This window comes from Sorex fumeus, unplaced genomic scaffold (genome assembly GCF_029834395.1).
Source record: "Sorex fumeus unplaced genomic scaffold, SorFum_2.1 ptg000018l, whole genome shotgun sequence".
Lineage (NCBI taxonomy): Eukaryota > Metazoa > Chordata > Mammalia > Eulipotyphla > Soricidae > Sorex > Sorex fumeus.
The window spans coordinates 14,188,587-14,202,526 of record NW_026606075.1 but is presented as its reverse complement, the minus strand read 5'-3'; the positions used below and the strand labels follow the sequence as shown (position 1 = coordinate 14,202,526).

The 13,940-nt window shown below is 43.5% G+C and overlaps 1 protein-coding gene across 3 annotated transcripts in view; it reads right to left on the bottom strand.

The window, feature by feature from the left end:
- TMEM161B (transmembrane protein 161B) overlaps positions 1-13,333 on the bottom strand; it is a 69,150-nt gene extending 55,817 nt beyond the window's left edge. For 2 of the 3 annotated variants that reach the window (XM_056112498.1, XM_056112500.1), the window contains exon 1: positions 13,205-13,327. In XM_056112498.1, the coding sequence (XP_055968473.1) occupies positions 13,205-13,207 (3 nt within the window). In that variant the 5' untranslated portion in view covers positions 13,208-13,327. Of the gene's footprint in view, positions 1-13,204 lie in introns of all 3 variants that reach the window. The other variant, XM_056112501.1, reaches the window with a different exon arrangement.
- Between the last annotated feature and the right edge of the window lie 607 nt (positions 13,334-13,940).

Sequence of the window (13,940 nt, the reverse complement as noted above, 5' to 3'; positions counted from 1 at the left end):
TAACTTCTGAGCACCACTGGGTATGGCCCCCCAAAACAAGCAAACAAAAAACCATGAGGACCAAATCAGCGGGAATATTTGAAAAGATCAAGTTGAAGACTTTAGAGAGTCAGGGAGGAGGATAAAATTAATACAGTAACATATAAGGAGAATTAGGCATAGTAATATATTGACCAAATAAAGACAAAATCCAAAATTAAAGTAATAGCAGCTGGGATGGTAGGGGGGCGGCAATGAAGATAGTATCTTGCCACTATCTTGCTTTGCATGTGGCTGAACTGGGTTCTACCTCTGGCATTTCATATGCTCCTGTGAGCCAGGAATAGTTTGAGAACAGAACCAGGGGATAACCACAGAGCATCAGCTGGTGTTCTCTCCCACCAAAAAAATAAATAAAAAAGAAAAAAGAAAGAAGGAACAAAAAGGAAGGAAAACAATTAGAATAAAAATGGGAAGTAACAGTTGTTTCTGAATGTTTTAGTCTGGTTGACTGGTAGCGTCCTAGAGCCACATACAGTAAAACTGTAGAATAAAGGCAACTCCGGGAAGAGCGCCAACAATCCTCAAACAGATCCCCGGATGAACAGCACCTTGGTTCTAGCCTCATCTTTTCAAGACACAGAGAAAACTTTCTTTACTGGTAGTACAATCAAAGAGAGATGAGCAAGAAAGGGGGTTCTAAGTATCAATCTATTTACAGGGAAATATAAAATTCCAAGAAAATGAGAGTCAGCTAAGAGTTCCATTAGATTCCTATTTTAATGACACATCTCATATACACAGGAAGTCAAATCATAAATAGGCTGGCAACATTTTACACTCTAGCACGTAAAAATAATATAACTCTAAATAATTCTGGCTATATGTTCAATTCTGTTAAACTTTTCTGATTTTCAAATGATAAAACTACTTTCCAAATGATACACTTTAGACTAAGCCTATCTAAAAATTATTCTTCTGACATGTAAATACAATTGACTAGGCTATACTCTAGGCTTCTTTTAGTCTTGAAACCTAGCCACACCTAAATTCAAGGTGAGAGGGCAACTTCTATCATCATGTGTTGATTTTTCCAAACTCAAAATGTTAACAACCTCTCACTGCTGCCTACAAATAAGATGTGATTAGTATGGTATCGGTCAATTCCAATGTTATGGGAGTGGGCCAAGAAAAGATTATGATTAAATCTACACAGGAGAACTAGGAAAGACTGTTTCACAAACGTGACATCTGAACTAGTCTTACAAGGTTAAAGCAGGAAAGTAGGAAGCTTGCCATATGGGTGAAGGACAGGGTGAAAGACACTGGGATTATGCTTGAGGGTAAGGAACCCTGGGTTGGAATAGATCATGTAAGAAAGCCTCTAGTAACAGTTTGTGAAACATGTACTTAAAATAAAATAAACAACATATAATGCTTGCGGGAAAGGGGGGGATGCAAGCAAAGAAAAAAAATTAAGACTGATATGCTTAGCTGTAACAGAGTAAATGACACAAAATAAATACTGCAGATTTTTTTTCCTTACAAGTACTGGAAGTCTTAAGTCAAGAAATAACAAAATCAAATATACTTTGAAATAATTCAATCTGCCACAATAGTGGAAAATAGAGAGCTAAAAGCAATTGGAATCAAAGAAAAAATTAAAAATCTTCTGAAACAGTCTAATCAATACTCTAAGAGCCTAAACTTAAATTTCAAAAACAAGTATAACATAAAATAGATTAGAATATTTAGAGGAATAAACAAGCAAAAAGGCGTAGATTAAAAGATTAGTAATTATCTTTGCAAAGAAAGCATCAGGTCAGGGGAAAAAACAGTGACTAAAGATAAGCTGGAAGTATAGGTATCAATTTTTGGAGAAAGAATGAAGAAAATTTTCTAAACATGACTAGTTATCAAAGACCTATGTTTCTAAAGGGAAAATCTATGTGCTCGAGAAAAAAGGCAAGGAACCGATTAATGTAAGGCTGACTGACTGTATGTATACTCCAGAAAGGAGTTAACTGTGAATCAGAAAATGGGGCCTGAGAGAAACTATAGGGGCTAAGGCACTTACCTTGAACACTGCTCACCCTGGTTTGATTCCCTGGGCACCACCAGTCATTAAAATGCTGATGAAGAATGAAATATTTTTGAAGACCATAACAATCTACTTCATCTCCAGCCAAGACATGCATAAATGTTTCATCATAGGACTGACAGGTAACAAAGCTTTAGTGGAAGAGACAATGCTAATTCTGCCACTCTTCTTTTAAATGGGAGAGCATTTTCTGACAGTATAGAAAATATTCCTATAGATCTATATTCAAAGAAGCTATTACTCAAACTTAACCAATTAAAAGATATGACTGACATTTATATTTACAAACTACCTTGTCCCGAAAATTTCTCCTCAATGTTCAATGTTCATTCCCTCTATAAGTCTTTCTTGACTTCCAAAGCTTTACTGAAAAATACATGCAAAGTGTTATTCCAAAGTAGCCGGTAGCATGATAATCTGTGACTGCCAATTTATAGATCTCTCTAAACTAAGATGGAGTAATTTAGGTGAAATAAAAGAATAAAACACAACCATGCCCACTGCTCTTCACCCTATATGCCAAGCAATGAACTTTAGCATAAATATTCACTTTAGTTTCAAATACTCTGCTGTCAGAGGAAGTATATGTTTTCACAAAAGAAATGTTACAAACATTTCTTTAAATAAAGAATTACCACTTTGCTAACTGCACTAGCAAAATTCCATTAAACAATAAAAATTTGAGCTTGAGGGGCTGGAGCAATAGCACAGCAGGCAGGGCGTTTGCCTTGCACACGGCCGACCCGGGTTCGATTCCCAGCATACCATATGGTCCCTGAGCACTGCCAGGGGTGATTCCTGAGTGCAGACCCAGGAGTAACCCCTGTGCATTGCCAGGTGTGACCCAAAAAGCAAAAAAAAAAAAAAAAAAAAAAAAAAAAAAAAAAAAAAAAACCAAAACTGAGCTTGATATAAATTTTAAGCCATACACAACAGCCAAGAAAATGGAACGAACATCCCTAATATTAACTGTTCGAAAGATGCATTCATTGTATTTCAATGTGTTGAGTAATTAAACACTAGGATTAAAGTAATTCTGTCACTAGTTTTGTCACTAGTAACAGGGCAATTAGATAAGTAATTAGTTATCTACAAAATGACTAGAGTGGGAAATCCCCAAAATATTTGTCAGTGACTGCAATATTTTAATTATACATTTCCTAGGCATTCCAGACAAGTCATTTCTAAACCACCACCACCCTTTATGGGGAGGACCAGGAATAGCCCAGAGGTCGAGCCTCTCTTGCAGACCTCAGGGCTCAAGTTCTTGCTCTACACTATTCCACATGCCAAGTATGATCCCAGATGTCCTATTTCTGTTATCCCCAATACCTCAACAAAGTGCTCAATATCCAGCAAACCTGAGGACCAAGTGTGTGAGACTTTTTAAGTACTGTGACAACTGTGTGAATACCACAAACACACAATTGAAGTGTGTGAACACTTAAATACAGTGGGAAAACAAAAAAGTACACAAGGACCACAACATGTATAAGCGCTGCAACCAAGTGTGTGCAATCCCAGGACATCAGAAGAACAAAGTGCTGCTGGTGGTATTGGTCTATGATTTATAGTTTTTACCGAAGGAAATAAACAATTAACCTTTCCTTTAAGGATTAAGTGAAATAACATTTATTAAGAGATCTGAAAGGATATCAGAACTCCCTGCCTAGCTGACTGACCAGCATTTTCACTTCACAGTGGTTTGCAGGAGTTCTCCGGAGATCTGTCAACACCTAGAGTTCTATACTTCTCATGTAAGTTCTTTTACATTTTAGATACTTGATCAATTCTCTCATTAAGTTATTCATTTTTTTAATGACCCATAATTTCTTTAGTAGTTAAATGGTAAGTATAAATTTCAACAAAGTCCAACTTCTACTAATATGTTTATTGATTTTAAAAACAAAAAAGCAAAATTCTTGAGAAGAAACATTCATGGTTTCTCTTTGAGCAAGACTGTCCAAAATCAAATGCTACTTGTCATGAAACAAATATATACATATTCCCATATTCCATAAAGAATTATTTTCTAATTGTTTATACTCATATAAATGGTCAAATTTTTTTCTGAAATGAAAATACTAATGAGCATTCAGTTTTTTTTTTTGGGGGGGGGGGGGAAGGCAATGCCAGGGATTGGCCCCAGGTCTCATGAATATAAGGCTATCAACTTTACCAAAGAGCTATATCCCTGATCTCAAGTTAACTTGAAAAAAATCCTTCAATGTGACATTGCCTTTCCTAAGTAGATCACTGCAAGGGGATAAACAGCAGCAATCAACTAGATAAAATAAAAATCAGTTAGGCACTATGTAAAGGGCAAAAGACAGATAATTATGAAAAATAAGCAATGCAGATAAATATTTTAAAAGATTTTATTGCCACAAAATATAATATGCATCCAACTTATTTTTAAGAATTAGCTATGATCTTATAATGCCAAATATTTTTTGACATTAGCTGGTGGTAAGATATGATTTTATACATATGTAATTATATATACGCATATACACAATAGAAAATATTGCTGGAACTTCTTTTAAATAATTTTTATTAGCAAAGTTGCCCTACGTCTTTAAAATGCCAGTGTTTCCCCTCATTTTCTTTTAATTTTTAAAAAATCGATTTCTTTGCCCACAACTAGCAGTGCTCAGGGGACCAGATGGGGTTCCCGGGTTGAACCCGGGTCAGTCAACTGCAAAGCAAATGCCTACTGCTGTATTATCTCTCTGGCCCTCCCTTTCATTTCTTCTTCACAATCAAGACCTTTCTACTAGCAAGACCACCAATGTCATCTATTGCTTTCCTAAATATCTTTAGGACAGATGACTTTTTTTTGCTTTTTTGTTTTTTTTGTTTTTTTTTTTTGCTTTTTTAGTCACACTTGGCAATGCACAGGGGTTACTCCTGGTTCTGCACTCAGGAATTGCCTACGGCGGTGCTCAGGGGACCACATGGGATGCTGGGAATCGAACCCGGGTCAGCCTCATGCAAGGCAAACACCCTATCCACTGTGCTATTGCTCCAGCCCCTAGGACAGATGACTTTTAAAAATTATTCTCATATGTAAAAATTTTAAAGGTAATTACGGGTACATAAAAAAAAAAAGCAAGGTCTGTATAACAGTACTTCTTAAGCTTTTTCCACTTGCCATCACTTTTTGCCCAGGAAATACTACACAGGCAACTGCTTCCAGAAACACCTTGCATTCACCACATGGTTGGCTGAGTAAATTTTTGATAGTTGTGTTCAGAAACTATTCACTGTTGTCAAACTTTCAGTGACACCCCCCCCCCCCCACACACACACACTTTCAGTTATGCAACCCCATATGGGAACAAAATAAATCAGTAAATTTCAGTTCTTTGTCCCTGGTTCTCTAGTTGCTTCTCACTTCACTGTTACTAGACTCCATCCTCAGGTCTAAGGAAAACTTGCCTTGATACAGAACTAAACTGACAGAACTAAACACAGTTAAGAACAGAGCATGCTAAACAATTAAAAATAATAATTCACTGTGAGATGCAGTCACAGAGCTGTTCATGGTAAGCTTTCAATCATACAATGTTCCAACACCCATCATCCCTCCACCAGAGTACATTTCTCACCCCAGTTTCCCACCCCCACCCCCCCCCAGCCTGTCTCTATGGCAGGCATTTTTCCCCTTTCCCCACATCTATCTCTCTTCCTCTCTCCCTTTCCTCCCACTACCTCCTCCTTTTGGGAATTATGGTTCGCAATATAGATACTGAGAGGTTATCATGTACTAAAACAATCTTTATAACTTACTGCAGAGTATTCAATGTGTTTGCAATCTGGGTTAGAAATTCTGGTCCTTAATGCAACAGATGATGATATTATGATAAATGATGGAGCACTGGGTATTAACTAGGGGAGGCTGCCCAGAGCAAAAGCAGAGTCCTAGAGAGTCTGCAAATGTTTGGTTATGAGTTCAACCCCCAGGCTCTTACATGCAATAAATGAGAACCTGGTAGCTCTGCTACCTTTGATCCCTGGCTCTCTGTGAACATTACAAATAATTTCTGGGCACACCACAACCAAGTGCATGAAGTCACCACAAAAAGGGTCTTGCTTGACCTTGAGCAAGCACAGTAACTAAAGAGATATGTAAGCACCAGTCAGTAAGTGCAAGCCCTGGTAAGGAGATTACACACACAACTTGAGGGCCTCAAATAAGGGAGTGCCTTCTGAGCACAGCACATCCAATGAAGTGCAAACCTCAGAGCACCACAGCCTAGTGCAATCTGAAGTACATAATTCCAGAAAAGCGCCATAGCTAGGGGAATAAAAAGTACAAGCACCAGAGCTAGGCATGCATGCAACAACCAATCAGCACAACAGCAGAAGCAACTGAGGGAAGTAGCAGGAAGAGAGAATTAAAAGCTTAAAATCTCCATCATCCCCAGAAAGGAAGGAAGTAACTGCTGGGAGTAACCCTATAGAATAAATTAAAATTTTAAGAGATTTAAAAGAAAATTATTTCATAAATACTTAAATGGCTCACCACAGATACTTACTAAATGTAGTTTTAATTGTCATTATAAAATTCAATTTATTAACTTGACACAATTCTATCTACCCTTAAAGATCTAGTGCAGTCATTCCTTGTGAAATTAATAACTACATTCCTCCATGAACTCCAAATATTATCAAACTGAATATGCCCTTTGTTTCCTCAATGTACATTCAATTAAATGTACATCAACAACAGTCACAAATTGACAATTTAGATCCATAGAACCTTGAGTCAAGTTGTAGATTATCCAGTTCAAAAACTTTCAGTATCATTTATTGTACTTTTTCCAAAGTCATTTACAGATATATCAATGTTTCGTTTTCATAAAATCTTAATATTTAAAACTATGTATGGGTCAAACATTAAAATTCTAAGTCACCATATTAAAGAACCAAAAGCTGAGATTCAGGTTTTTCTAAATTTTTTATAGTCAAAACACACAAAAGATATTTAATCCATTCTAACAGGATTACTAAGCTTATACATATATATGTACAAAATACAGATGTAAAATCAGGTTAATGACAAAACTGAGTATTTTCTATTCACTGAAAAGTAATGTGCTTTTTAAAGAGATATATAACTAAAAATATTATGGAGGGGCTGGAGCAATAGCACAGCGGGTAGGGCGTTTGCCTTTCACGCAGCTGACCCAGGTTCAATTACCAGTATCCCATATGGTCCCCCGAGCACCTCCAGGAGTAATTCCTGAGTGCAGAGCCAGGAGTAACCCCTGAGCATCGCCAGGTGTGACTCAAAAAAGCGAAAAAAAAAAATTATGGAGGTAATGATCACCCTGACCAAGAACTGAATGCTCAAAAGATGTAAAGAGATATACATAATAACCTTATGGTACCTATATTGCAAATCATAATCCCTAAAAGGGAGGGAGAGTGAGAGAGAGAGGGAGGAAGAGAAACAGAGAAAAAGAGGGAGAAAAAAAGAGAGAGATCGGCCGGAGCAATAGCACAGCGGGTAGGGCATTTGCCTTGCACGCGGCCGACCTGGGTTCGATCCCCGGCATCCCATACGGTCCCCCAAGCACCGCCAGGAGTAATTCCTGAGTGCAAGAGCCAGGAATAACCCCTGAGCATCATTGAGTGTTGACCCAAAAAGTTAAAAAAAATAAAAGAGAGAGTGAGAGAGAGAATGCCAGAGGCAGGCTGGGATAGGAGGCAGGAGGGAAACTGGGGATACTGGTGGTGGGAAATGTACACTGATGAAGGACAGGTGATGGAACACTGTGTGACTGAAATCCAATCATGCACAACTTTGTAACTGTATTTCATGGTGACTCAATTTTTTTAAGTTATGAGTTTTCATTTCATTTCATTTCATCATCCTATTAATCGTCGATTGCCTCGAGCAGGCCCCAGTAACGTCTCTTCATCCTAGCCCTGAGATTATTTTCAGGGTTCTTTAGGAGAATGAGACCCATCATTGTTACTGGTATTTGGCATATTTGGTAGGCCACGGGGAGTTTGCCAGACTCTGCCCCGTGGGCAGGCTACATTCGATAGCCTGCAAGTTTGTCCAAAGTAGGAATAAGATGATAAGATGTCATAAAAAGATGTCCTGATTAAGATGTCGTGCGGCCGCGCGGTTCCGGGATCTGGATTTTATAGTCTCTGAGTCTTGGCCGCTGATGGGATTACACGGCGCCAGGGGGCCAGGTGGTGGGTGTGACCCCCGCCTACTGGAATTTGGAGGATCTGGGTGGAAGATGCTCGACTCCAATTCGAGTAGGCTTGGAGGTCTCGGCCCCGGAACCCGCGTGGCTTTGTCCCTCTGCCAGTACCTTCAGGTGTGCGGAGAGTGGTCTCAGCATGGTGGTGGCTGGTCCTGGAGGTCTCCGGCTGCCGTAGCCCTGGCCGGGGCGGGGAGGAAAGCTCAACCCGCTCCCCTCCAAGGGACTCCGGGAAGGAACACCGAGGCGCGGGGGCAGTTATGAGTTTATTACTTATAATCTGGTAGGACATAATTCAAAAATACGAACCCACAGACACTAGAATATAGGCTGAAAAACGACACAGGAATTCAAATTTGTTCCAGTGTTACCTCCCTGAACCCCCTATCTAAAATACCATCACAACCTTTTTTAAATCACCAGTACTTTACTCTTTCTTTGTTGCATTTTCCAAGACTGACATATCTTACTATCAGACCATCCTAATAATATATAAGCTCCATAGGAATGGGAATTGTTACTTATTTATTTTGGGGTTTTAGGGCCACACCCTGCTAATAAGCTCAGGGCTCACTCCTAGCTCTGCACTGCAATGGAGACCAAGTGTGCCTGGGATCAAATGCAAGTCTCCAGCACTCAAAACATAAACTCAGCACCTAGAGTTTTCAGTACTATCTCCTCAATCCCAATAGCTAAAACCCCAAACTGAAAATTCAAGAACCCAAAGACAAAAGAGTAAAGATGTGACAATATACACACAATGGAATCCAATTTAACCATTAAAAAAATTAAATCTTGCCTTTAGTTACAACACAGAACTGAAGGGTATCAGACTAGCAAAATAACCAGAGGCAATCATACTAGGAAAAAAGTTGAAGGGGAAAATAAGTACCAGATGACTTCACTCAGGTCGCACTGTAGCACTGTCCTCCCGTTGTTCACCGATTTGCTCAAGTGGGCCCAGTAACGTCTCCATCGTGAGACCTATTGTGACTGTGGTTGGCATATCGGATACGTCACAAGTAGCTTGCCAGGCTTTGCCGTGCAGTGCGGGTGAAATACTCTCAGTAGCTTGCTGGGCTCTCCGAGAGGGGCAGAGGTCCACCACGTGCAAGTCAAAAGCCCTACCCACAGTGCTATCGCTCCAGCTTCATTCAGGTAGTTAAAAGAAATGAATGATATTCAGTGAAAAGAAACCCTTTGACCACAAAACTGACACTACTAAGATGGGGAGAGGGAAGTTGAATGATCAGGTCCCAGTGGACTGCAGTTGGAGGGAAATCAGCAATTATAGTTAATCTTATAAATAAACATTATCTCAATAAAAGACTACTGTCACAAATCTAGATCAGTCTTTCTCAACCTTTTTCTGACTGTGGCCTCCATCCAACCCGTCCTGTATACCAACCTGCCCATCATTTTCCAGTTGACCTCCTAGACTCATGCCACTGCCCAACATTTATGCAATTTTCAGTCCTTAGTATATCCTGGGGACCCACATGGAGCCATATGGCCCCAGGATGAGGAATTGATTATATGAAAAGGACAAATTCCTGAAAAGATTCAATTCACCAAAATTCACCACCTGAGAGGCTAAAGAGATAGTACAGCTTGTAATGTGCTTGCTTTGAACAAGGCCAACCCCAGTTCAATCCCCAGCACCCCATATGGTCACTGGAGCAACTCCATTAGTGAATGATCCCTAAACACAAAGCCAGGAGTAGCCCCTGAGCAGAGACAAGTGTGGCCCAACCCTCACCACCCCCACCCCACACACACACACTCTGAATCAATTCATAACCTTCCAAATAGAAAATACCAAACTCAGATAGGATTCAATGAGTAATTCTACCAAATAAATTACACTTGTGTTCTACAATCTCTAGGAATAAATACTTAACCCATTCTACAAAGTCAGCAATACTACAACACCAAAACCAGACATTACTAGGAAAGTTATGAATCCATTTGTCTCATGAACAGAAATGCAAAAATTCTGAACAAAATACGGGCAAACCCATCAAGTGGGAATCTGAGGCTAGTTCCACATAAAATAAATCAAGTAATTGGGAGTCAGATGTCTCAGTGGCTAAAACCCCTGTTTCACAAACTTGAAGCCCTAAGTTTAAATTCATGGCATACTGTAAGGACTAAATGTAATAAGCCTGTTTGTAACTCTGCTATCTATGATCTCCACAACACACTTGATTTCTGGCCACACTGTAGCCAGGATTGAATCACAGTAATGGGTGCAACAACAGAGAGCCTCCCAACTGGATATGCAATGACCATAACCTGGAGTGCAACCCAAGAAGAGCACAGGGGTAAGTACTGTGATGACTCCATGGAAGCCTTCAACCAGGCCATCCATTGACTTCACAACTAAAGAATATGATGCCCCCAAACAAACAGTGCAAAAGGAGTGGCACTCCAGGAGAGTTCCACCTAAGGACACATGCGATCAACCCAATTCTCTGCAGAGCCTGAAGCATTACCAGGACTGACCCCAACCCAACCCAAAAAAGCAAAAATAAGGACCATACTATGAGGAATTTAGGCTAGAGGGAAAGGCCATGGCTTTGACCTTGGCAATGCAGAAAATCATTTTTAATGGAAAAAGGTATAGGAGATAGTACAGTGATTAGGGTGAATGCATGACATGTATCTACAGCTTTCCAGCAACTTCATGGTACCCTGAGCACAGCCAAGTGCAGCCCTGGAGACCCACCACCACAAATCTCCAACGCAGCGAGGTATGGCTCAGAAGGTCCTCAGCACCCTGTTAGCAGCTTTGCAACCTGAAATTCTAGCACTGAACCTCAGTCCAGTCAGCCAATAACCATCGGTAGGCCCCAGATCTCCTGAACACCACTGAGTTAAACAATTATTAACACAAATATTAGCAACACAACAAAGAAAGCACAAATCCTATCCTCCGATTATGTTCTTACTTGTCATTCTAGGAAACAGCATGAGTTTAACTTGGTTCAATACAAAACTACTTCTTCTGATACTGCAGGGTTTGTACTCAAGACCTTACTCGTAAATGCCCAACTGCCCAGCCACTGCACCGGCTATACTCTACCCCTTGAAATGGCTGAGAGGAGTTCTTCATCTAGTAATTAAAGAATATTGAAAACAAGTTCACATTCGGATGCTTGCAAACTAATTTTTCTTAATGTTTTGTGGCAACACCTGGCAACAGGCAGCACCACCAGGGCTATACCAGGTGAGGTTCAAGGGGCCATGTATTACCAGGAGTCAAAACCAGGGCATGTGGTCCAGTCCTTTGAGCTACTTCCCCTGTTCAAGAAATGAAAACTTTTAATTATCCTCTTACTCCAACGTTTCTGACCAAGGAGTCAGAGACTGAGTTCACATATAAGAAAGAAATGGGGATCTGAGCTGTGGCTCCAGACTCTGTCAAATTATTGTTACTTCAGGTCAAACACTGTTCGAAAAACCTCATTCCTTTGGTGAAATGGTGGATAAAGGAGTGGCTGATAAGCCGATCACTTGCGCTTGTGACTTCCCCCATCTTTGTCAATTTCACGAGGGGGGGAAAAAAGGTGTGTGGGTATGTGGGGGGGGGGGGGAGAGGACTCAAATCCAAACTGCATTATTCACCTCGGTTTAAACATACCCCGCAAGCTAGCGGGTAGAATGCAGGAGGAACCACAATTTTAAAACAGACTTGTTTCACGTCCAATGAAGTTTTGGGGTGGTTCAAAAACAGTCATCCAAGACAACACAGCACCCGCCCCTGAAACAGCAGAAAGCTACAGCGAAATTTCAAGGCAGAATCTCCTCCAGCTTGAAGACTCGAAATCTCTTAACCAACCCCAAGGGAAACGAACCAGACACCGGTGAACTTCACAAGAACGTCCCCACCCCCACCCCGTGACCCCTAGACTAGAGTAAGAGTTCAAGGTTAAGAGAAACCTGTCCTCCCTCCCCTACGGACACCTTCACCTGTCGGTGTGGTGGAAACCCGGAACTTAACTGCCAAGTTAAGCACTACCCCGGTCCCTAAATGAGCCCGGGCAAAGATTCTGGGATGCCCTCCCGGTTCCCCTAAGAGAAACTTAAGACCGAACGTGCAACTCGGGCCACCCCATCCCCCACCCCGCCGCCCCGGTTCTGTTGCGTAAATGACCAGCGGGGCTCACAACACAACCTGGCACTCCCTATCAGGCCGAGACCCTCGGAAGACCCTTGTCCCAGAACTCGGGAGCACCCAGCTCGCCCTCAGAACCTTCCTGCTCTCATAACGCACCGCTGGCTGGGTCTCGCTAGCCGTTGGTACCTGTCTCTCAAGAGACACCCCGCCCGCCCCTTTCTGCCAACCCCTGAAACCCGTGCAGCTCCGCGGCTCAGGGCCTTCCCCGACAGCCCCGGCGGCTTCCCCCGCGCTCTGGCGGCCTATTCCTCCCGAACTGAGTCTCTCCTCAAGCCTCCTCGGGCCGGGCGGGCGGGCGGGCGGGCGGGACGGGCAGGCGCCGGGGCCAGGGGGATGACAGGTGCTGATGCCCTGACGAGCACGCTGATCCCTTGGCTGTGCGCGGGGGAACGCGACGGCCGTTTCCTACACGCCGGGAGTGAAGGTGACCAAGTGGCCAAGGTCAACCGCGACCCCCGGGCGCCGCGGGCCCAGACGGACAGACCGGGCAGCTCTCCGGCCGGCGGGGATGGAGGCGGCTTCCTCCGGAGCCCGAGAGCGCGGGCGCGGGCGCAGGGGTGTGTGTGGCGTGTGTGCCGGGGTGTCCCGCCCGCGGCTTAGCCCACTGCGCCAACCCGCTTCCCCCTCGACGGGGCACCCGGCCGACTCCTATCACCAGGCTGGCTGAACCGGCGCCTTCCTCCCCACCAGCGTCCCCCCGGCCCTCGCCGAACTCACCATGGCGTCAAGGACACGGGAGGTGCACCAGCCGGCCTGGACTCTGCGGAGCCGTCCGGACGGCCAGTCCCGAGGCAGCCGCCAGGAACCTCTAGAGCCCGTGAGAAAGAGGGTCTTCCGGCCCCGCCGGAAGTGCTCCCGCGCGGGACAGGAAGTCCCGCCCCTTTCCCGAGCGCCGCGACCCCACGCCACGCAGAGGTGAGGCGACGCAGAACGTCCTCTCCAGCCGCTTCCGTGGGTGCTAGGTTAGGGGTTCGGGCTGGTGCTGACCTTGAGCGTGCGCAGGAGAGGCAGGCGCAGGCGCAAGCTGGTTTTGAGGGGGAAGGGGGTGGGGGTGGGGGGGGCAAAGGCGCGCCACTGCTGCGCCTGCGAGACTCCCGAGGTATGTTGGGTGGTTGGGGCCGGAGCGCATCCTCCTCGCTCGAGGTGGGGGGTGGGGGTGGAGGCGTAGATTGGTAAATCGGGTGGGGGCTGCCCGGGACCCACGTTATCTAGAGAAGGGGGAAGTGACTGTACAGGTGGGCGCCGGTTGGCAGCACCCGGCCACTGCGGCACTCGAGCCACGCCCCTATGTCCTTTTTTTTTTTTTTTTTTTTTTTGGCCGTCGGCTTCTCTTGGCGGGCCCTTAGGACACTTTGAGGAGCGCCACGCGCGTGTTCCTCGTCGGCTCCCCGCGGGGCTGAAGTAGCAGCTCCAAACGCTGCTCTCCCTCTCCTTCCAGCCAGTGCGATTGGAT